This window comes from Plectropomus leopardus, chromosome 18, assembly GCF_026936395.1.
Source record: "Plectropomus leopardus strain MGB_pleo_1.0 chromosome 18, ASM2693639v1, whole genome shotgun sequence".
NCBI lineage: Eukaryota > Metazoa > Chordata > Actinopteri > Perciformes > Serranidae > Plectropomus > Plectropomus leopardus.
In genome coordinates this window covers 23,538,947-23,563,549 of record NC_142193.1, presented here as the reverse complement: position 1 = coordinate 23,563,549, position 24,603 = coordinate 23,538,947, and the positions used below count along the sequence as shown (strand labels likewise).

Here is a 24,603-nt window from a genome sequence, read left to right as displayed (position 1 = left end):
AAAAAAAAACAAAAAAACAGCACTGGCAGAGGATTCAGAACTTCCTCACGTGTACTTTTGTCTGATCCCATCATTTGATTTAACAATAAATGCACTAATCTTCAACACACTGCACTTCATTTTCTACAGCTAGAGATTTGAAAACATGAATAGTTTTACTGCATATCCAACTTAAAAGCTGATTATTAACATTTCCATGAAGCTGGTGGACCTCCAAAAACATACAAACAACAACAAAAAAAAAATCAATAGTAATATCTTGGACCTTTTTTTAGAAGCAAAACTGATGGATCCTACATTAACAATAATGCAAAGAAATGGCGTCTTCATTAAACACTTAAAGATCCATACACAGTTTGTAAAGCAAGCTAAGATTATTGTCTGACATGACAGCCACACAAGACACAACTGTTTTTAAAGGCTTTAACGTTTTGTTATGCATGCTCAGCCAAAACCATAAATGAACGGGCAATTGCCTTGAGTATTTTACATTTTAACAGATATCATCCACAAACTCCCCAACTGATTATGTACACTAAGAAAGTTATTTTTTGCATTCCAAGTTTTCTGAAATTTGATGCTTAAATATGCAAACAAGGCATTATCTAATTAAATGTGCATCTTTTGCTTACATTTCCAAAACAGAATAATTCTTAACTAAGATAACACCTAAATGTGCACTTTGTTTTCTTTCTGCTTGTCTGAAAAAAAACATGTGACAGAAGCAAAATAACCCAGATATTTTAAGTTGACCATCTCATAAATAACTGTTTTTCACCTGTAGTGTCTCCCCTTAAACACCTTAATACCTAAAATATTGATAGACAGCAAAAGACGCTAACATTAAAGCCTCTATGCAAGTTCAACCTACAGAAGGATGAAGTGATGTGTTGAGTTTGTGAAGTTGTTTCACCTTCTTAAAATTAAAATCCACCTTGCCTTTTTTCATTTGTGGCTCTCTGAAGACCACAGCAGACTGTTTGATTTTTTCTGAATGCATTCTAAAAAAAAAAACAAAAAAACAAAAAAAACCCATCTTGAATGTATTGATATATCATTATTCTCAGTAATAATACTGTCACAACTCTGCAAGAGTTGGCCACAAAATCATAAATTAGTCAATACCTGAGTTTTTCTAAAAAAAGCACTTTATTAATCAAGCAGGTTTTCTCTTTTTCAGAATGGAATGATATGAAAGATCTTAAGTTGAGAGTCCGTCTCCTTTGGAGATGAAAAAAATTGAAGGCAAAATGAATAAAAGCAGACATTTTTAAAAACTCAAAATGAGTTGAAAGTGCTCAGTCCCAGCCCAGCTTTGTTGCGGAGGCGTGGGAAAGAAGGCCTGGCTCAGACTGCTCCAGGTCTGGGCAAAAGCCAACTGCAGACCAGGTTTACATTTCTTGCCAAATTATCATTGGCAACACATTTGGATGGCGCTGCTTCAAAAAAAAAAAAAAAAAAGCGCCAACCTTCTACAGTAGAGATCAAAGAAAAATCAACAGCAGCATCCTCAACCTCCAATTACTCAACAATACAATGCGTGTTGTTCCTTCGTATTCCTCTGAATAGAAGGAGCAAAGCTGGATTGGAGAAGGAGTGTTGGGCAAAGTGGTCAGCACAGGCAGTCCTTGAAGATCATGGTTGATGTGTGGAGTGGTTCAAGCAGTCATTGTGCTATAGTTTTATGGTGCCAGTGGGCAGGCTACTGTTACACAGTCTGTAGTAGCGAAGGTCATTCACCAGCCGCTGCACGCTTTGAGTGAACGAAGGCAAGTCCTTAAGAAAGAGGAGAAAAATGAACAGTTATTTACAGAACAGACGGGAGCTGACAGTGTTTATAGTGCAGAGAAGAAAACTTAATTGAATTTAACACAACAGGCAAATAAAAAGATACTGGCACAGCAGGGGATTCTACAAATCTTAAATATCAATTTTTAAAACAATTATGCATTATTTAAGGACAAAAAAAGACCTACAAACATTATGCATCACACTTTTGAGTGAGCAGCATTAAGGCGCATTTTATGAAAATGGAGCACCAGTGCAACTTGGAAATACAACTGATATATAAAAAGGAGAGCTGATAGTTTGTTTCTGCTCACAGTGAATAAATCCTCACATGTAACACTTAACCTTTCACTAACTGCCAAGCTTCAAGTTCACAGCAAAAACATCAGCACTTCCTGCCCAAGACGAGCTGGGTTTAAAATTAGAGCACAAGTGGTTCAGCTTTGATTTGTTTTATTATATCAGTATTTTATCTAAAAGTCAAGTGTGTAAAATGTAAGGGTATTTAGTGGGGAAAGCTGATGTCTCAAAACCTGGCCAAACTATTTAAAACTATCTGCATGAACACTGGCGCTTAAGTGAGAAAATACTTTTGTAATTTGTGTGTGCCAAGCATTTAAAGGAAGCAATGGTGTTTATCTGTGAATATTCATTTCCAAAAGATATCACAAAGACATTTCTGTGAATCAAGTAACATTTTTCGGAGACTAGAGCCAAAAAAATACAACAGTGTAAACATAAGTGCAAGTATTTGAGATTGCAGACATATTTGTCAGTTTGTTGATAGGGAAACAGATTAAGACTTGTGTGTGTGACATACGAGGATTTTTCAAGTGACAAAGGCTGCACTTTGTCACTTGCTTAGAGGAACTTAAAATACTGTTCAGTATTGAAAACTGGACAAACTTTTAAATGCCACTGACGGTAGTCTTTATTTATATTTCATTTCACTGCACCATGTTGTGAAGAAATCGACACATCTTGCCACATCATACATGTAAAAGTTGGTTAACTCTGCCTCCATCTAACGCAACATAGAGTATGTGTCAACAGCCTGCAAAATACTTGGCCATGGTAACCCACTAGGTAGAGAATAACTAACAAACACACAGGTCTGGATGCATATGTTGGTTTGAAGCTGTAAATGCAGTACTATTCAGTAAAGTGGGAAGAAAAACAATGTTAGTGAGAGATTTCACTCTCACCCGTTCAAGCTTGAAGTTGCGTGCGAGAACAGCTCGCTGGCTGGTGTCCACACCCTGGCAGCCATTGAGGAACTCCGGCATGAAGGCCGAGTAGAAGGCATCGAAGTCGACGGAGGCCATGTTGTAAATGGCGAGGGTGATCTCCTCCTGCAGGAGGTCATGACTTTTGTGGAGAAGAACCTGCAGCAGCACGTTGATGAAGTGAAAGAGCATCGATGTCCGGAAAAGCTTCTAAAGCACAATAAAAAGAAAGTAATGACAAAGGAGTCAATACAATTAATAATTTTTGTCACATGAAATCATACAAGGTACGGCACAACCCTGGTGAAATACTATATTTTTAGCTCTTTCAACTTCTGCATTGCATTTTAGTCCTTTTTGCCTCTTCTTACATTGTAGTCTGCCGCTTTATACTTACTTATGTTTCCAAACAGGTTGCAGATCAGAACATCTGCTGCTAAGAATAGATTTTCTAGTGTTGGAGCTGGACTGTTTTGGTTTTTTTTTAGCACAAATGGAATATATGTCATCTGGTTATGCTTTGAAACATTTTGCAGGGTGCAGAGCCTACTACTGTACGGAGCACCAGTGAAAGTGAAATGTAACAATTCACTGTGCAGAGTCTAAAAGTGTACTTTCACCCACTCTTCATCAGCTTCCCCTCTTGTCAAGAGTTTCGCCTGTGCTGCCTTTATGGTCCCGCAAAAACGTCCAAATTTAGAATTCCCTTAAGGGCAATCTGCATGACTGAAATTCAGGTTTTGAAAGTGAGTGATCAGTTCCTCTCCATGACAGGATTCACCTCTGAAAACAAAGACACCGATAAAAAAGTTCAACTTACTCTGTGATACAACTTGTGCTTGCTGTTGAGTGACTCCAAATAGGAGAGATTCTGCTTGAAGATGTGGATGTCAGGCTGCAGGAAAGACTGTCCAAAAGCCTAGAAAAGACATTTCAAGCACAAGTCAGGAAATGACTAGAGATTGACTTAACAATAACTTTATCCATTGACTGTGGTGCAATAAGATCATTTTACAGTCTGATATAAACTTTTGTTCTCCTGAAAAAAAAAACCAAACTTCAACCATGACCGGAGCCTAGATTATTTTTGTTCTATTAAAAGGTATGATGATGATGACAACGTTAGCCACATGCATACACACACCTGCATGGCAGCTGTGAACTGGGCCTCGTTTTCCATGGTATCTTCAGCAGCTCCTCTTTGGACACTTGTTAAGACAGATGTTTTGAAGAAGTACCTCCAGTTTTGGTGAAGTATTTGGTATAGCAACTCAAACATCTCTGCCTTGACGTCTGGGGAAGACCGCTATCAAAGACAAGAGAGTGAATGACCATCTGTTATCCAGAGAATTTAATGAATACAAAAGACAAAAAAATAGCACCAGAAAATCACTGTTAAGTACCTGACACTTCATTTTCATTAGAATTCAAGGAACCAATTTGTGCCTATTGTCTTGTTTCCACACACTACTTACTTAGTAAACTATTTTTTTGACTGTGAGTGCATTTTTATATGATTCCCAAAGGGAGAAATTACACCACATGCTAATTTTAGGTGCTAGTAGGGTAATCAATCTAGAAGCAAACAAAGTCAAACCCCAGAATGAATGTTAATTCAAAACAGGTGAACATCAACTGACCTCTGCCACAACCGGATAAACCTGCTCCATGCACAGAGAGAGGATGCTGGGTAGGAAGGGCTTGAAAGCTTGACCGGGCTCTTGCACCACCACCTGCAGGATTTTCAGGAACTTCTGTACCACTCTACACCCTGCACTGCCCTCCTGCAAAATACTGGCTGCCAGCTGTTCCCTGCAGCACATACAAATGGACATTACATTCATAAGTGTTCAAAATGATAGCAGCTTTTTCAGTGTTTGCCCCATGCTATTTCAACCTTTATTCAGCTGGACAGGATGTGATATCACTGGGACTACAGCTAATAAAAGTAGCTATTGTTTGTAAATAAGGTGGGGATTTTTTTTTACCTGGTGAACATGCTGAGAAAAGTGTGGATGATTTGTCCTGTGAAGGCAACACCCATCTGGACTCGCAACGCCTGGAACAGTGTCAAGAAGAAGGCCAACATCTCGTCTGTCACATCTGGGAAAGAGATGTGACAGTTAACAAAGCCAGCCATTCAGACAACCTTTTGTGAAAAAGTTTGTTAAAGGGATTTTTTTATGTGTATTAATTATCATTAATTGTATTTAGATATCAATTATTTCTATACAGACAGGGTGTAGTTTTGTATTTAACTTGTGACACTGGACTCTTCTTAAATTTATATTTTCTTTTATGTGACCGATAGGATTTCAATTTAAGCTTTGGCATTCATACGTCTTACTGCTCTCTGTGCAGGTTCTATAGTAACAAAATACAGAGACAGAGAAGTTGATGTTTGCACACTGCTGTTTCCTCAGATTCAGGTTCCCATACTTTAAAGAAACTTATTTTTTTTCCCATTACAATGTCGAGATATTCCCTTTCACACATGTAGCACACAACAGGAGACTGGCCACATCAGCAAGCATTCTCACCTACTGTGAAAATACTCCGTTTTGTCCAAGCGAAGGGTGGCGCCTGGATAGAGCGTGTGGATTACACCGCAGTCACACAGCTGGTTCGTAATTTGGTCACTAACAGTCTTTGACTTTGTCTGATGGCACTTAAAAACAGTAGTCCCTAAATCTCGTTTCTCCATTTTTTGTTGCCTTCTTTGTGTAAATGATCCTTCATCTTCATCAACTTTGGTTTGTTTTCTTTTGGTTTTGTGCGAGTTGTCTTATAGGAATGTCATCAACATGCCCACTCACTCGCTGAGAATTCACCGGACAATTACCTGCTCTACTCACACATGGGCTCAATCAGACATCAAACAGACTTTGTACTAAGGAGCTGGCAGGACAAAGACAGTTTAAGTTTAGTCTATCCAACTGATTCGGACATGATGATTTACTCATGTAGCTTGCCAGATAGTGTCGAGACAAGTTCAGGTTAGTTGTGGATGTGTAAAAAGGGTTTCAAGCACAATATCTTAAATTGGTTGTTGTCTGTTCAGGCATGGTGGATTCATGCATGCAAATGCCATTTGGAGCACTAGGAGGAGCAAGAGGACCTTACATTTTTCATATCATAATCACCTTGTTAAAAAACTGGCAGGAAATAATGACAGTTTTAGCTAACAAAAAAAAAGTTAAATACTGAACTTTTAAGTTGAGACAAAAGTGTTTACATTGTATAATGTTATGAATATGGCCTTTTGTTACATGTAATGTTATTATCATGAATGTAACTAGTAGGTGTGAGGAACCCAGTACAGTGCATGCTGGGATAGGCCTCAGTGCCCGTGACAAGACAAGTCGGTACAGAAAAGCGAATGGATTTGATCATCTACACAATGTAATCAAATATTAAACACATATTCGACGAGGACAGCATAACTGTAGAACGACACTGACCTGGCTGCTGAATAAACACTGGGAAAAGGCTGAGGGACACTTGGACAGACTCCTGGAGGCTCTGGTAGCAGATCTGACGTGATTTGGTGGATTCCCCAGAGATGCTGTCCACTATGTCTCTGAGCACAGGCAGGGCCTGCTGTATCACTGCTTTCACTAGAGTAGAGAAAAGATGTCCAGGAAACACAATTAGAGCAGGATAAAGAATGAAGGGGTGGGAAAAAGAGGCAGGGACACAAAAGAATGAGGAAGAATTACTGACTGTTGGCCAGATCAGGTTGCCGGGGAGTAATGTTCACAGTCCCTCTTATTCCCTTATATTCTCGAGTAAGTGCTGCCATTAGGCTGGCATGGTTGCTGGAGCGTGTTTGCCACTGCTGCTCACTTTCTGGTAAATTTGGCCACGGAAGCAGCAGCATGTTGGACAAAGCCCTGCACACCAACATGTGAGCCTGTGTGAGCAAGAACACACACATACAACGAGTAATTACTTCATGTATTGAGGAAATTTTCAGAACTTTAAACTCTAAGAAAAAGATCTAAATTTCCAAATCATCCATCTTATAACAGGGTTCCTGCAGCTTAAGGCAAGGTAGATTGAAGACTTTTTAGACTATTTTAATGCCACTCGGAATTAAGTTTAGGACCGAATCTCTAATAAGTTTTATTTTGCCCAAATGTTTATTGTAATATAAAACAGGACTTATTTGTTCAGCCAGCAAGTTAGATTACCTATGTTAAATGTTAGGGGGAAAAAAACCTTTTTAGAGTGGAACACATGAAAGACATTGAACATATTACATTATCTTTATGATACATTATCATAAAGGTATCTTTTTGGTTTACCAACAGAAGTACAAAATGTCTGGCATTTCTTGCTTGTTTTTTTTGGACGATTTTGTGTTTCTCGCTTTGCATGTGAGATGCCACGGCTTGGATTTCCATCATGACGAGATTAAGAAAATGAACTTATTAAATTACTTAACTAAAAAAAAGAAAAAAAGAATAGATGTTACAAATTATTTTGAGATTTTACAATGCAACATCAAAAAAATAAAATAAAATATCTATAACATATTAATGATAAAATCTAGCTTCCCGTGTCTGAGCATTTTTAAGACTTTTGAAAGATTAATTGAAGTTACTTTAATACCAATTAAGGCCTTATGTTTAAAATAATGACTTCAATGCCTTTTAAGACTTCATGGATCTGAGGGAACCCTGTTATAAGCTATGAAATCCTGTGAATGTACATGTACTTCGCTACTTATCAAAACAGATTAAACCTATTAAATAATTGGGTCATATGCAAAGTGAAAGCAGCAAACGTATACCTCTGGGGGAAGTCTGCGGGTCTGATTCTCTGTAGTAATGAGGTTGAAGATGTTCTGAACAGCTGGCAAAGTGACCAAGAACACAGGTCGCACTGTAGAGGTTATAGAAACCATCAGATGGCACGCTGAGAGCAGCAACTTGTCAGGTACCTGGAGATAAAGACAGAATGTAAGTGTTGAAAGAGGAACCGTTTGGTAACAACACTCTCCGCATTGTTTCTCTTTTTACTATCTCAACCCATAACACCTTCCTCTTGCAAGTTAAATGTATTTGCTTTCAATTTAAATATTAAGCAGTCAGTGGAAAGGAGCTATAAAATGGGCACAAAATTAATTTTTACATGACTTATAATAAATAAAGAGCAAATTAAAGTTTAGCTGTCATCTATTTTTTTTAACTTATACAAAGAAATGTTTTCTAGCATTCAGAATCAACTTTCTTGATGACATACCTTTCTGCATGTTACAACAATTTGACAAGGTTTGTTTTCTATTAATAATGCTATAGTATTGCAGATTATTAGTATGTTATGTACAAGATATGAATTAATGAAATCACATCTTTTTAACATAATAACATTCCAGTGAGGGAAATACTACCAAAAAGTACCAAATAAATATGGTGGAAAATAAAAACAAAAAGATACTCTGATGAACATGGGTTAAAGGTTTAAAGTGCAGGTTCCCATATCATACTTCCTCCTTAATGAACCACTCTTTCAACATGAAACCAACAGGTTTTGTTTTGTTTTTTTAAACTTCAATTAACTTGTCTTGATTATATTTGACCTATAATCAATTTGAATGCCTTTACTGATCCAAATAACAGACTCTGCATTAATTACATTAAAGCTCTTTTAAATGTCAAAGTTGCCATTTAAAATTTAATACCTCAATTACATTAATATAAGTCCGTCCTATCAATGCACACACAAAAAAGAGATGTAAAGGTATGAGTATGATGCAAGCTACCTTTGTTGTGATGAGTGGACTACTGGCATCTATTGTAGATGTGATGAGGTTCACGAACTGGCTCTGGTTTTGACTGTGGACCTCACTGTAGAACTGTGCAAGCCAATGAGAGTAGGCTTGCAAAGCAGCGAGGGCCTGTGCGTGTCTGTAATGAACAATGCAACAACACATACAGTTAAAACATGTAGTTATGATTAACTCAATAAAAATACATTTAGTTCTTCTTTTGAACAGCTTAAAACCATTTGTTGAAAACTTGCATTTCCAGTGTTGGTATTTTTATTGTTGATTTATTTGTCATGTTTTGTAGGCATTTTCCTCCTTTATTTGATATTTTTATACTATAAATGTATAATTAGGTACTTTTACAGACCGATCATTTTTATCAGCTTTTTACAATGTAGTTAAGAAAGTTTAGTTATTTTAATCTGAAGCTGAAACTTTTATAAACAATTATTATTCTCATGTACAAATAGTGTGACATCAATGTTCGGGGTTGGGCGCTGGTTTAAACATGTGATAACTCACACGTCAATGAGGTCTGGCTTGAGGACAGAAGGCACGACGGTCTCCAAGTCGTAAAGGCTGGTCTGAGAGCCGTAGCAAGTCACTTCGACCAACCTTGAAAAGGAAACACGTGGTTGATTGAGCAACAATCAACAGGAAATCAACCACAACAACATATTATTAGTAAAGACATCACTAAGTATAGTATGAAACAAAGAATATATTTTAACACTTAACAATTAAATGAAATGCCCAAAAAGAAACCAGCCAAGCTGAGATGCAGTAACACTGACTGCCGAGTGAGTACTACAAGAGAGATGTTGAAACATGAATCCCTTTTTAATGTTTTGGAAGAGTATTAGAGCACTGACCTCTCCACCACTGCCAGTGCGTCAGTGAAACGTGCAGCAAAAACTTCCCCGATGAAATGTTCAGCCAAGCGTCCGACAGCTTGAAGTAAGGAGCTGAGGTCCCTGAGAGAACAGTGAAGTCGACGGCAGTCATTCTCTGCAGTGATATTAAGCCTCCGACCTGAAATGAGGACATCTTGGTAAGTCACTGCAATCATAACATATATTTAAGAACCAACCAATGTACCAACAAAAAACAAAACACAAACAAAAAATATTTACTTGTGCCAGTGGTGACAATAAACTGCTGCAAGCCCAAGTATACGTCCAAATTATCTTGGAGGACTGGAAACTAGAGAGAGAGAAAAAAGGAATTAGGAGGAAGGTGCTGCTGACTAGCCTTTGTCAGCATACATTTCTTGACTTGTGTTATATGCTTATAAAATGTCATAATGATGTATAGTGCTTTGCTATCGAGCTTGTGTTTCTCATCTGAACTGACAGTCTCTTGTAAAAACAGAGTGAAACACATGACTCTAAATTTTACACTTATCATGTGTGAAACATGCACATAACTTCTGTAAAATTGCACTCTCGAGTTTTAGTTCACTGTAAATGTGACATTCAGATGAAAGAAATCATTTAGGTTGAGTTAAATGCCATGTTAATACTTTTACTACTGATGCAAAATTACTTAAACTTGACCTCGACCTTGTGCATCACTTTTCAATCTAATAACACCTGTTTTTAAGCCAGTTTAACCTGTTGTTCCATTAGTTTCACCAATGAGTGAACTAGTAATGTAGCATGAAGTATCATTGTTAAGGGTACCCCCATTTAAATATAACAAACTCAGGGTTCCCACACATTTTCATGGCAAAAATCCATGACTTTTCAAGGGATCTTTTTTTTTGCACTACTTTTTTTTAGTAGCGTAGTTTTTTCCCGAAACATATCCGATGAAGTCAAAACATCATTTCAGCTAGCAGGCATGCAAAAATGGACAGATGAAGCAAGAAAAAAAAAGAAGAAATGTACATGACGCTAAACAAATTTTCACACATCAACACATATTAGAGCTACGTTATGTTAGACAGCTAAAGAAAATACATTTGCATTTATGTTACATTACGTGGAAGGTTATCCACAGAAGATTACTGTAATAATTCCATTACAAACAATAGAATTTCAAGAGTTTTGACAAAACTTTCAAAGATTTGTAATAACTCCATTAACTTGTTCAGGACTGTGACTGTGGGAACCCTGCATACTTTACAAAATGCTTTTGAAATGATTTCCTTCTAGTATGATAATGAGGAGTAAGTAAACCTTGATGTTTTGGCAAGCTAAAGTGTACAGAGAATTTGTTTGGTATTTAAAAGGCTGAAGGCATTCTTGCAGCCACCTAACAAATTAAGAAACCAGCAAATGCTTTTCCATGTCAGTGTTAAAGAAAATCTATGTCTGCAGCTATTTTGCAATTCTAAAACTGAAATTTACTGTGGATAAGTCAACAGCGATCCCTTACCAAAGTAGAGAATGCATGGGATGGGAGCAACTCCATCACCTTGGCAACCACCTCCAGACTCTGACGCAGGTACCTCTGCCACTCTGTCTGTTGCTATAGTGACCAAGCAAAGGAGAACATTCAGACTCTGAAGTGAAGATATAGGCCATCGTAATGTGCACCCCTCTAAAAGGGGCTAATATGTTACTGATACAATAAACTAGAATTGATATAATTCTAGTTCTTGTAGAGAGACACAGGACATACAGTATTCAGTTAAAAAGGTGCAACTGACAGACTGTGAAACATATAAAAATTGTTCTTACGTCATCATCCAGAGTCTCATCATCCAGTTCTTCTAACTGTGCCTGGTTGTATCTGAACTGTATGCGATTCAGAACTTCCCTTAACAGAAGAACTAAGGCATCTTTGTACCTGTCCAACCATGCACAAATATATTTAACATGCACATTTTAAACAAAAGCAGCAACAAATTAATAGCAATACATCAGGTGTTTCATACACTTAATGTCTATATGTCATAAGGTTGCAGATCATCATAATTTTTAGTTTACTGGGTGTTGAAGTTTAAAAAGGCATTAATAGGTTTTCTGGGTGACTTACCTATTTAGAACACTTTCTCTATCAGGAAGTCTGCTTTTTATTTTGGTTGTTAGAAAATCCAAAAAGACACTCCATATATCCAAACAGGCAAAGTAGCCTTCATGGGTAGGCTGTTAAAACAACGAGAAGATGGGTTTGTAATCAATAGCCTGTGCTGCACTGAATGAGCGAATTATTGCTTGAAACATTTATTATTACCTGGTTGAAGGTGTACTTGAAAAGCAGGGCAAGAAACTCTACTATCGGAAACTGAGGACTGGACTCAATCCGCCTCAAGTGAACACTGACAAACAGGCGCAGAAAATCTGTGAACTTTTCCAAGTAACTGCAGGATGAAAGAGAATACATTAAAGTCACCACATACATCTTACACTCAGAAGTTATTTCATACAGTTTATGCAGGTTGATAATATTAAGATGTCTTAAATTAAGGCTGGGTGCCCACATTGCCAAACAATTTTACGTTACTCAGTCCTAATTCCAATGTTGAGAATGCACAGTCACAATAAGCTTGTGTATCTGCACATACTAAAAGATCACCCAAGAAAATAAAGCTTGTTTGGTAACGACTGGGATGTCTCACATGAGGTGAGGTGATAAAATGAAGCTCAATGACTTACCGCCAGAATGGCCACTATAATAAAGTAGTATAGAAATATATAGAGTGGTACAAGCACGAGTCCTAAAACCCATAAATGAGTTAGCATTTTAGCACTCCTTGTTTCATTGTCTCAAAGTCTATTACGGTTTAAATGGGTCTTCGGTTAGATGCCTGAAATGAGGTCTGTGATTCACACAAGCTTAAGACACTTACATGTTTTGTTCTGGGACATAAAATGCATCAGTAAACACCCCACTTGTTAATTTTGCAGCCTTTATGCGTTTTTAAAAAGACAGTTACTAACAAGTAGCTAAATGAGACGACAAAGCATCATCACGCCTCAAACGGCTTTACAGCCTTGTGGTGGTAATATTAAAGTCAAACGACTATGGTAGAGCTTGTTTATAGCCTAACATCTGCTTTTGACTTCTTGCGATTGCATTCACACTTCAAAAATAATGAGTGGTGTTAATTTGTGAAAATTATCTTGCTGAACAAAAATGTTTCGGTAACATAAACTGTTTTTCTACAGAGCACATTTTCTGCAATAATCCAAAATTCTACGGAAAAATTCATCGTCTTTTTGTTGAGGCAACCAGGTGACGTTAACTTCCTCATTGACCTAAAAATAAACGTTATCCCCACAGCACTTTGTATCATGGAGTCATGAAATCATTCTACTGGTCAACTGAAAAACAGAACAACATAATGTAGTTTAAACGTTTTTAAGTTATTTTGAATGGCACTTTTTTAAAACAAGAAGAAAGAAAAGATCCGACTGATACACATGACAGAGCTGAAGTACATCGCTGTATAGAGCCAGTGTGGAAAGCAGCAGCGATGAAAACAAAGGCGTTTTTGAGAGATGGACTACTAAGAAATACCACAGTGCAACTTCTGACCGCTTTGAGTATAAAAATAGTAAAAATGACTCGATGCAGACCTCATGCTGAAACTGTCACGGCAGAGTACATTTGCAAGTCTGCAAACACTAGAAATGCAAAAATATTAGTGTCAGCTCATGGACTGAAACATACCTTTCATCAAGTTCCTGTAGGCGGCTCTTGACCGTATGAGCGTTATTCTCTCGTGTCAGCCTCTGCAGGAGAAAGAAGGTCTGCTGGAACATACGCAGCAGGTACTCCTCAAAATCCATTGGCACACAGTTCTTTGACACAAGCTCATTGACACAGGTCATGGCGAGTACACCGAGTCGGGCACGATCCACCTTGCTGCCCTCACTCTGCTGTCCATTTCGCCCTCCTCCGTTCGATGTTGGTGGCATTGTCCCAGGATTAAGCTGGCCATTAGACGAGGAGGAATTCGAGGAGATGAAGGATGTCTTGGCCTTTGTCCGAAGGTCACAGCCAAAACGTGCAAAATGGAAAATGGATGCCAGCAGTGTGGGTGTGATGCTTGTGGACAGAGGGATCCAGCTGAACAGGTGAGCCAAACACTCCAAAACGAGACAACAGAGCTGATGACTCTCATTGTCCAATGCCGCCATGGGCTGGCAAAGCAGCTTTGAGTACTGGCTGCCCTGAAACAAACTGCCCAGCAATTCCACTGATGGATTGAAGAGACAAAAAACAATCTGGTTAACACATTACGACAAACCATTTGATAAAACCCTTGCTGCCATCAATGTCGGGAAATAAAAACAAGCCATGGCTACTCTATAAATTGTCATCAAAGTACTGTCAAGTCTTTGCTGTTTTATGTAACTTGAGGACAAAGCACTTACTACTTTCCCCTGAGGTGGGTGAGGGAGGTGGGGTGGAAGCTATGACACTGTGCTTATCCCAATAGGTCTCCAGGATACCTGCAAAACAATAACAAGAACTTAATTACAAACCTACTGAAGGTTTTCCACCGAAACATTTCTTCTGACTGGCAGTCTGACTCTAATTTTGGGTCCACAGCAGTACATTCCTAATTTCCGTGGCGGTACTCCTGTCTACTCCTCAAACTGGGGGTGTGCCGACCACCATCTACTGTAGGTAGACTGACTACGAATATGTACCTCATACAAACCCACCACAAAAGATCCAAACTATCCCTTTAAGTTACATTTGGACACCAAAAAATACACTGAAACTGAATTTTACAAGTCAGACTTAGCACTCATTAGCTGGTTGTACCACAGGCTGTTTTATATCCAACTGAAATTCATATTGCACTTCTGTAGATGTGCCTCTGTCTGAAAATTGGACTGGATTTCAGACTGTCCTACATCTGTGAAATGTCACTTGCAACACAGAACACTGTTAACTCATACAGACTTCAACACATTCAGCTACATACATCCATTTGCATGCAGCAACCAATATTTATGCTCCATAACTATTTAGTGCAATAGATTAAACAAAAAGAGTATAAATATTTTTTCTATCTTCTGGCTTCAACATGTCTATACTGACATGCTGTTGCTACTACAACCGGGAAAAAATAATTATTTTAGGAAATCACTTCAGACAAAGTATTGAAGGTTGTCATTACCTGTCAACAGTCCAAGCACAGTAGGAACCTGCTCCAGCAGCAGTTTACGCAGCTCATCTTTCCTGGCAACACTCAAGTCTTCTCGAGGACACGCAAGTTCCTCTGATGTGGTTTTCAGCATCACCAACCCCAGTGGAGCCAGAGCTGGGGACTGGATCAACTGCAGATTCCAACAGAAAAACAAAAATCTCCATTACTAAAGATAAAGATTACTGAATTTTGCCCACCGAGACCAAAAACACCATCTCTGCTACCTTCTTATACATTTTTATAAACACTAAATATTAATCTCCACACTGCAAATGTCACATGTAAAAAAAGTGTGAATGCTTAGGTCATCAGCTGCTCACTAAATTAGTCACAGGACAAGGTGCAGAAGGAACTATTGTATGTGGTTTTTCAACTTGGCTGAACAATTTCCTGTGGGAAACGTTGAAGTTTATTTAGTCTGTTACTTTCTTTTCTGCTCATTTTCTGGTGATATACATTAAAAAGGGAAGATGTGTGGAAACAACTTGCTGAAAAGTGAAAAAATGTCTTAATATGCACATTGTATCTAAATATACACTAGACATGTCTAATCAGCTGTGATATTACTCTGGGGCCAGCCACTTGCTCTGAACAAAAAGGAACGTCATGTTGAGTGATAACTTTTCTGTGTCAATTTAATCAGTGTAATTTATTGCATTTTAATTTCGCAATAAAAGGAAATTGATTCTGTCTCCCATTGATGATTCAGTGAAGGCAAACAGGAAAACTCTTTTTGTAACCATGCTCTGGAGCAACAGTCCAACCTGTCATCTGAGCAGTAATACAATGTTGTAGGATCATTTGTTTTTTGACAGTAATTCTCCTGTGGGTGATGACATAGCTGCACTTGTTCACAAATATCCACATCCTCATAGCATACACTGACTCTTTTTTGTGAACTGCAAACACAAAAAACAAGAATATATCTTTTTAAAAACTACAGTTAAGATAGAAAAGAAAGTAAACCTGAAATGCAGTCTAAATAAGTTTGACAGATGAGCAACAAGTACAGGGAGAGGGACACTTTTAGGGCCTCCTCACATTACTAAGAAACACATGTTTAGTGCAACAGAAGCTACGGTTTTGTAGTCATGTCATTTTAATGTAGCTTTTGCATCTTTGCCCACTTTTATTATGTATTTAAGATCACATCATCAAAAGCTTTTCAAAAGCAGAGACAGCATCAACAGGGCTCACCTGGAGGGTGTTTGTAAAGAAATCATGGTAGAACATTGGCCAGTCCTGGCGACCAATGTCTACAATGACTTTGCACAGTTTGTTACGGATGAAATAGGGCACCGACTTGTGCTGAGCAAGTAGGAGTTTGGGCAGACAGCTGCGAATCTCCATCTTGTCTTGTGAAGCAACGCCGATCCACATCTTGTTCACAAGGTTCTGACAGCAAAAGGGAACAATCAGTTGTCAAAGCTGTGTCTGACAGAGTATATAAAGCCCACTGAAAGACATTTTTACAATCACACCTTTTGTTACAAACATAATTCTGCATATGAAAAACCTACATTTAAAAACACATGACTCAGATATACATTAAATAAGGGGAAAGTATGTTGTTTTAAGTGGTCACAGGATGCTCAGCCTTTTCTTCCTCATGCAAAATCTATTGCATATTTAGCCAACTTGGCTCTCAGAATTTAAGAAATTGGGAAAAAGGAACAGCATGAAAGAAATTTGCTCCTTTAGTATAAAAAAACCCCCAAACAAACAAAACAAACCCAGTACTGTCCTATTTTCAAAGCATAAAAGGGTAAGGAAGGCCCCAGACACTACTAGGAACTGAAAATATGCACCTCCCATCTACAGGACTTACTTCAAATACTGTGAGGCTGTACATCATTACATACTCATTCCGAGTATTGGAGAGAAAGAACAAGCAGTGGCGCCAGGCTCCAGTCTGCTGTGCAAAGTTATTCAGCAGCTCTTCTGCAGAAAAAAGGAAGTAGACATGATCTCTGACAGGCATACATGACAATGAAGTAGTTCACTTGCAGTCAGGCTGAAAGTAATGCGTCACAACACAGGAAGTGTATAAAAAGCAACAAAAAATACTTTTAATAGAAAGCAAATAATTTTTAAATCAAATTAAACTAAACCTAAACCCACATGACAGTGTATTCCAGTGCACAGTACACTTTATTAGTTATGTTTCATGCCCTTGCTTCTTATGTGTAGTGGTAGGCTTTACAAGGCCACACTTACCTATTTCTCTCTTTCGTTCATTGGTTGTGCAGCTGTGAAAGAACTCAGTCATCAGGCTCTCTAGTGCACGCAGTGATGCCTCCTCTGAAGCCTAGTAGATAAGAAAAAGGGTCAAATTAATTGCAAAAGGAACATTTAGACTATATTTGACAACATACATAATCCTAACTGTATTTTTGTCATAAACACCTAGCCATTAATATGACAAAAATCACGCTCAGGCTAGGGCAGGGCAACACATCGATATTGTGATATGAGACTAGATGTCATCTTAGATTTTGGACAGTGTATTATTTTAAGTGTTTACTTTTCCTGGCTTCAAGGCTGCATTACAGTAAAGTGATGAACATTTCTGAACCAGACTGCTCTATTGTTTGCCTATACTCACTTTATCAATATATCCACATTACTGATGTTAACTGATCAAAAATCTCATTGTGTAAATACTTTGTGAAAGCACCAATAGTCAACCCTACAATATTAATACTGAGGTATTTGTTAATGAGTATCATGGTATTTAATTTTTTCCATATTGCCCAGCCCTAATTTAAACCAGTATCTATCTGTTTGACAGGTATAATTCAGTGTTGTGCATGTCATGAAGTATACATGCATAGCAGATGCTAAACTGAAGACCAGTCATAAGACCCTCCAGAAACAAGAAACTAATCTTCACATTGAAGAGGACAATGCATTACCACTGTAATGAAGATATTCTATATTTATATATTTCTTGGCCTCTTTATAAGGATACAAAGAACACAGAATACACGAACAATGTATTAAAACACTAAAAATGTAAAAACAAAATGGCTTCTTCAGACTGTAGTCAATATTTAGTGTGAAACATGGAAATAACACAGCCATAACAAAAGGTAGCTCAAACAATCAATATTGAGCTTCGGACATGTCTTGAACGCAACCTGGTGTAAATACACAGAAAGATTATTATTGTAAATCCCATATTGTCACACTAAAGTTGTCTAACTCTGAAATATTTGCGTTTGTACAGTATACATATTTCCTGTATGTGCTATTTGTATTGTAGTACTGAGACTACTGCGAAACCGATATTTATTATCAATATGACCTTGCTAAAGTTACAAAGTTATAGGTAGCCTAAGAGTTGTGCACAGTACTGTATCTTCACATGTCTATTGCTGCGCACGTTTCTGTGATTGTTGGGTACATTTTAGCACAGTCTCGTGGTAATACTTCACACAGCTTTGCACTTATCTCAATCTGACTTTCAGACACGGTTGAGCATTGAGGATTGCAATAACACTTTTGGTCATACAAGCCAAATTAATGTGTTATAAAAACAGTTTCGTATCTTCGACAGTAATATCAGGCTTTGGCAGGTGGAGGAAGCTGGGCCCTGCCTAGCATAGACGAGATAGCAAATTAGGATTTTAAAGGGCAGCTCCTATGGCAGGCAGGTCTGAATTCCTCAAATAAGCCACAACTTGCCGAGGCTCAACACTTCTCACTGCAAATATTCGGTTTTGCAAGATGGGCGTCTTGTACCGTGTAATGGCTTAACGAGCTGTCACATCCCGTGAAATACCTGGCCTCTCAGAAACCGTTATATGGCTTAACAGACATACGACACCGTAATGCATACAATCACACACGATTAATATGTAAAGATATCGAAATCAAGTACAATACTAACATATCTTTGCGTCTTTCTGTTTAAAAAACACGAATCAAACGCTTGTACACCCACGTTAGCTATTAGCATATAAGACAGGAAGACAACGGGAGTAACTAACATTGGGGAAATAATACGCTTTAAATTATACTTACCATGTTTAGCTGGCTCAGGTGCTTTCTTCAGTTTACTTGTTCACGGATTAATTACAGTAATGAGCCAACATTAGCTCTCCAGCTAGCCAATTCTGTAGCTAACGTTAGCTAAGGTGTTGCTGGCTAACGTAACCGCAGAGGGGGCTCATCATGGTCTGCTCGCCTACTTCGGTCGATACTCCACAAAACACTTAGCTAGCAAATGTTTCTGTCGTTTACTTGCTCACAATAACAACACTGAGTTGATTTTTTACCTTGCTCGAATAAAACGCGTTTTCGCTTACCAAGCATGTAGGCTTAAGATTCAATCAGCCAACTTATCTCGAATTGGTCGGTTAGCTGCATTGTCGTGTAAATTTCGTTAACAGTTAGGTTAAATATAGAGATATTGTTTTTTTTTAAGCATCTAACACTGGCTCCAGCACAGAGACATGTGCAACGTTAATTAGCTTTCTATGTGAACCGATTCGAGGCTAGGTTGCCCAGCTGCTAACGTTGCAGCGGATGGCTAACTCGCTAGCTTTTCTAGAAGGATGAAGGCATAATTTTCGTTAGCTAGCTGTCAAACCTAGACATGCTTCTGGCTGTTGGTCACGACAACTTGCCTTTACCGTTTGTAATTTCAAAGCGGGTGAATATGCACACTTAAGTTGTACATCTGACACATTTGTTATAACACCAAATATATAATACTATGCGCGCTTGTTCCTGTTATTCCCCTTCTCAATGCTTAGGGCGGCTCAAGAATACAGCTAGCTTGCTGGTTGCAGGGTTTACTTCGCAACTTCCTCTTTCGCTGCAAAAATCAACCAAAACCAATCAGCTTGTGTCAAGTCGGTCACAATAATAAGAGCACGATCTCCGGTTATATCATTGATTTAAACTACTGCACTTTTTTTTTTGGACAAATACAAAAGACAACGTTTTTGATTACATTGTATCAGTGCAAATAAATTGAAAAATATGTTATAAATGAAAGAAACTCTTTTTACTCAAAACGTCTTCTATACATGTGCAAAATGCCGTCATAATATTGTGTTTCTACTAGAACAATAAACGTAATTTCTTAGCACTGATTTCTTATCTGAAGGACCTTCAACATTGCACAGTTTGATAAAGTCTACACCTACTGTGTATAGATGGATTACTGAAAGGCACAGGCCCAAGGGCCCAAATGCAAAATATAACTCAAGTAAACGTGCCGACCTGCAAGCCTCAAAATGACCACAAAGGATGCAAAAAGAACGCAAAGAGATGTAAAGAAATGACAAAATACACAACATAACCACTAAAAAACTAATAAAAATTCCTACAATGGACACAAAAATACTCCAAAGAGACACAAATCAACCACAGACACACAAAATGTCCCCAAAAAACCCAAACCCCACAAAACTACATCAAAGAGACTCAAAACTGCTGCAGGACACACAAAATTATCTCATGGAGACAGCCACGAAGACACACAAAACATCCCAAAAGACACAAAATTACAGCAGAGACACAAAACAAAAACAAAGACAGTTTTCAAGAGCCATAAAACAACTACAAAAAATTACTACAGATACACAAAATGACCCAAAAGGCACATAATAACCACAAAGAGACACAGTTACCAAAAAGACACAAAAGACAACATGAAAGAGATGCGAAACAACAGCAACAATGACAACAACAACAAAGAGGCAGAGCAACCAAAAAGTCTGTGTGTCTTGCTCCCAGGAGAGGATGTGGGGAGGATGTGAGAGGATGTGGGGCCTTCTGCATGTTTTTACCCAGGGGCCCATTATCTCACAATCCACCCATGCTCTGTGATATTTTGATTTCTCATATTTAACATCCAGATGCTGTTAGTTTTGTACAAAGACCATTCAGTTTATCTTGGATTGTGCAGTTTATGTAGCGTTTTGTTATTTATTATGAACAATATATGTGGCTGCTTACAGCAGTGATATGTTGTAGTCACTATAAACCAATTTTGAATGTCAACCAAAGTTTAATTTCACACAACACAAAAACCATCCGAGTTAAGGTGACAAATGAAGTTTCCTGCACATGGTGCATGAGTTAAGACAATTCATTATCAATACATAAGAACGATCACTGTGTTAGCAAACCCACATGTATACATCATATGGGTATACCTTTAAGGGATGTGCTATACACATGGAAACTGTTGCCACTATCCTTTATACACTGTGGACCTCATGAGGTTTAAGCAAGTGTTACAATCTGTTTGTAAAATTTGAGGAAAAACACTGTGAACTCCAGAGCCTGAAAAGCCTCATTCCTCATTTTCTGTCATGATGGCATTCTCACAGCTGAGAAGTCCATCACCTACAGAGCATTTACATTTTTACCTCTGTGTACCTGTAGAAAATTGGCTGCACCATGGAATGTGAACTTTCCTCTGAAGGTGTACAATTACACGTAGAGCTGTCTAAGAAATATTACATAATAATAATTAATAATGATAAATAGAGCACATAAAAACACAAACTAGTCTTCATTTCTGTGACATATACTTAAAACAATTCAGATGATAAAATTACTTCTAAATACATTTATAAGCTTACTCCCCGAAGAGTGTTTCTGCAAAAATATATGTTTGCTGTTACTTGGTTATTTCAGTGCCACAGTAGAGTGGGAAGCAACAACAAGTTTGTCAGAAGGTTGGAGATGTAGTCAAAATGTTTTCAGTCAGTTAGATTAAAAATCCTCAATACTTTAGGATTATCTTACAAAAGCAGCTTGCTAATGTTACTGTATCATTTCATGTTTCCACTCTCAAGGGAAAAAGACTGGGAACATGAAGCTTCAAGTGGATCCTTTCTCCTTGGTTAGTCCACTGTTGGAGTCACTATCTGAAACTGTGAGCTTGTCATTTTTCATGGTGTTCTGTCTTTGTGCTTGCATGCTGTAAGCCCAGGCTCTGTCCACACCCTGTCCCTCAATCCTGCAAGGTGTCCAGTCAGGGAAGGGAAAACGACCAGCGACCACTACGGCATCGTCGGCAAGCTCAGCCTGCAACTTCTGCTGCAATAATGAAAGCTGACAAGAAAAGAAAAGTGTCATTGCAATACTTATAAATAAATTTACTGAAATTTACACATGATTTCACATCTGAATTCAACTCCAACTTTAACCGTGTGCTGACTGATTCTTCCTAGGACTTATTTGTGGCTGTGTAGAAAACAAAAATATAGGTGGTTGTGTTTCAACCATGGGATTCTTGATAAAGTGCTTAACAAGTTGCAACCATCTGGCTGACACAGTAACAAACAATTTAGAAACAAGAGTTTCTATCATGCCATGTGGGGGTGAATGGTGGTTCACATTCATCTGTTTCTTTTTTAACTATATGCTAAATTGATATGATCTTTATTTCACAGTTTATAGATCTGTTCATTATATTACTTACCACACTAGGAGCCAAAAACACTGTTATATTCTTGCATTCTGTCAAGTCGACCTGTAATAAGATTTGAGGCATGTGGTAAAAAGGCAACTTTATGAACAATTTAGCTTTAAATAACAGATGCAATGATGATCTGTTTTTAGTATTCAAATGGAAAGAATAAAGTAAACCAGTAAGGCAAGCCAAACCACTATGAAAAACATATTTGTTTTACTCATAAAGATATTTAGTCACATTTCACATTTGCTAATAAGAAATTCAACCTATTATGTTGTTGCAAGACAAATCACAGGAACTTTGTGAGTTGTCATAACTCAGGTGTAGCAACTGTTTGCAAATCTCAACAGTAGAATAACTAATGTCATAACACAAGTGATAAATGTCAAACCTTCCAGAGATCTTCGCGTCTGTACGACACTTTTCCACGATGCCCTGCTCTCCAGGCATGAAAGCGAGCCAGGCGAACCAGCCAGGGGTTGAGCTCATAACCAACTGCAGGCGAGAAACCCTGCCGATGGGCTTCCAAGATCTAAAGGGTTAGAAATCAACCCAGTCAACACACATTGCTCACCAGTAAACAGGAGCCCAAATATGTTGCCTATACTTACAATGCGGCCATCACCAGATCCCAAATCCACAAGGCCTCCCTTTCGACCTCTAAGCAATGTCATCACATTATCTACTTGAGCTTTGCTGGCAGGAATATACGGGACCTGGAAGACATTTTTAAGAACTTCTGTTAAAATTCTGCACAGTTGGTAAATACATAAAATGATACTCTAAATGGAGACCATACCTGCAGCCTCAAGGGGACTTTTCGGAAGCCTGGCTGGAGGACTCCTGCCCACATGGCATATATAGCGAGCCCAGTGCCAGCAGCTATCTGAGCAACCGCCCATCCTCCGAGGGGCCTGGCCGTGAGCTCAGCGAAGACCTCATCTGGTGCATCGTCATCCATTCCTGCATGGAATGTGTAGTGGTAAAATTTAAGGAATATTTTACAGAATATACTAAATTTCATGGGGAAAGGGGTTTAACACAGTTCTTCAAATGAACCCTTTAGAACATGGATCGACATCAGCTCTGTTGTGGTACGTTCAGACATCTTTAGCAAGCGATAAAACCCAAGGAACCTGAGAAAATTGGTTTTCATTTCTTTTGAAAACATATGAAAAAATGCAATGGATAACTTGGCAAGGAATGTCCAGAAAATTAAAATAAAATAAAATGTTGACAACAAAAATGAGCTAAGGGGAAATTATTAGATATAAAAAAGGGAATGTGTTGCTTAAAATTATGTTAGAGGAAAATGACAGACTTTATTTGATTTTGTTTTTTGCACTTTCTTAGGGTTGTCTCTTTTTTGCCTATTTTCAGGTAATTTCTTGTAACTCTTTATTAATTTTTTAGCAATTTTTTGGCCAGTTTGCTTAGGGTTCAATGGGTTAAGTAGTGTATTCCAAGGCAGCAAGGCTTGAGACTTTGAAATGCCAAATATCTGTCATCTCACTCTGTGCAAATAGTGTGTACACCAATTTGGCTGCTTTGCCCAGTGATTGCAGGCTATACCTTCATTTTTTTATTACATATGCATAATTTTTCTAGGTTACTAGGTGTTTTTTTTAACAATCCCTCTACATCTCACACAGCCAGTTTTACAAAAACACCTTAGTTGTAATTTTGCCAACAAAAAAGGTTATTTACACTCTACTAGTGTAGTGAATGTGTGGATGTGTCAGACAGCCTTGTGTAACTTCATTTACATTCCGTCCTATATAAAGTGTACAATAACACTTGGTCAGATTGTATTAATTTTAAGGGATTAAAAAAACATAAAATCCATACATTTTAACAATTTATCAACCTTTGGTTTAATGCATTTCACTTCCAATGTAAAGTAACGTTACTTTTCTAAATTATTACACTGAGGTGCCTCTGTGACAGACGGGCTGTGTGCAGCAGATTGAGGGTCACGTGCATGCAGTTATTAATATATGTCCAGAGGTCTGACTGAGAATACGAATTAACACATTCATTAGCAACACAACAGCTGCCCTACGCACAAAAACATCCCGCAAAATCTGCGCTGTTATTAAAATAATTAGCAAAAAAATATCTCATTGACCTGAAGGAGTGCGTGCGGACACACTTGCCCGTAGGACCAGTCCCTCTGCAAAACATCCCGTGTACCAGGGGGCTTACTTACGTTAGTTCCGGAAGTGTGACTCACGCATTTTCAGGGTAAACTGCAAAATCAGAA

The 24,603-nt window shown here is 38.1% G+C and overlaps 2 protein-coding genes across 2 annotated transcripts; both read right to left on the bottom strand.

Annotated features, from left to right (window-relative positions):
* Positions 1-1,130: 1,130 nt before the first annotated feature.
* On the bottom strand, positions 1,131-19,717 carry xpo6 (exportin 6). Its single transcript, XM_042505894.2, has 24 exons — positions 18,926-19,717; positions 17,117-17,207; positions 16,728-16,840; positions 16,097-16,294; positions 14,870-15,029; positions 14,115-14,192; positions 13,408-13,936; positions 11,968-12,094; positions 11,770-11,879; positions 11,472-11,580; positions 11,167-11,259; positions 9,921-9,990; positions 9,660-9,819; positions 9,310-9,402; positions 8,782-8,926; positions 7,810-7,959; positions 6,738-6,927; positions 6,476-6,631; positions 5,003-5,117; positions 4,655-4,826; positions 4,159-4,320; positions 3,835-3,933; positions 2,994-3,224; positions 1,131-1,776 (listed from the first exon to the last, which is right to left on the bottom strand). The coding sequence occupies exons 1-24, from the start codon at positions 18,926-18,928 to the stop codon at positions 1,675-1,677; spliced, it is 3,456 nt and encodes a 1,151-aa protein (XP_042361828.1). The 5' UTR covers positions 18,929-19,717; the 3' UTR covers positions 1,131-1,674.
* Positions 19,718-19,904: 187 nt separating this feature from the next.
* Positions 19,905-24,546, bottom strand: antkmt (adenine nucleotide translocase lysine methyltransferase). The gene is made up of 6 exons (XM_042505719.2): positions 24,469-24,546; positions 23,140-23,303; positions 22,952-23,056; positions 22,732-22,872; positions 22,347-22,397; positions 19,905-21,976 (listed from the first exon to the last, which is right to left on the bottom strand). The coding sequence occupies exons 2-6, from the start codon at positions 23,299-23,301 to the stop codon at positions 21,743-21,745; spliced, it is 693 nt and encodes a 230-aa protein (XP_042361653.2). The 5' UTR covers positions 23,302-23,303; positions 24,469-24,546; the 3' UTR covers positions 19,905-21,742.
* Positions 24,547-24,603: the final 57 nt, after the last annotated feature.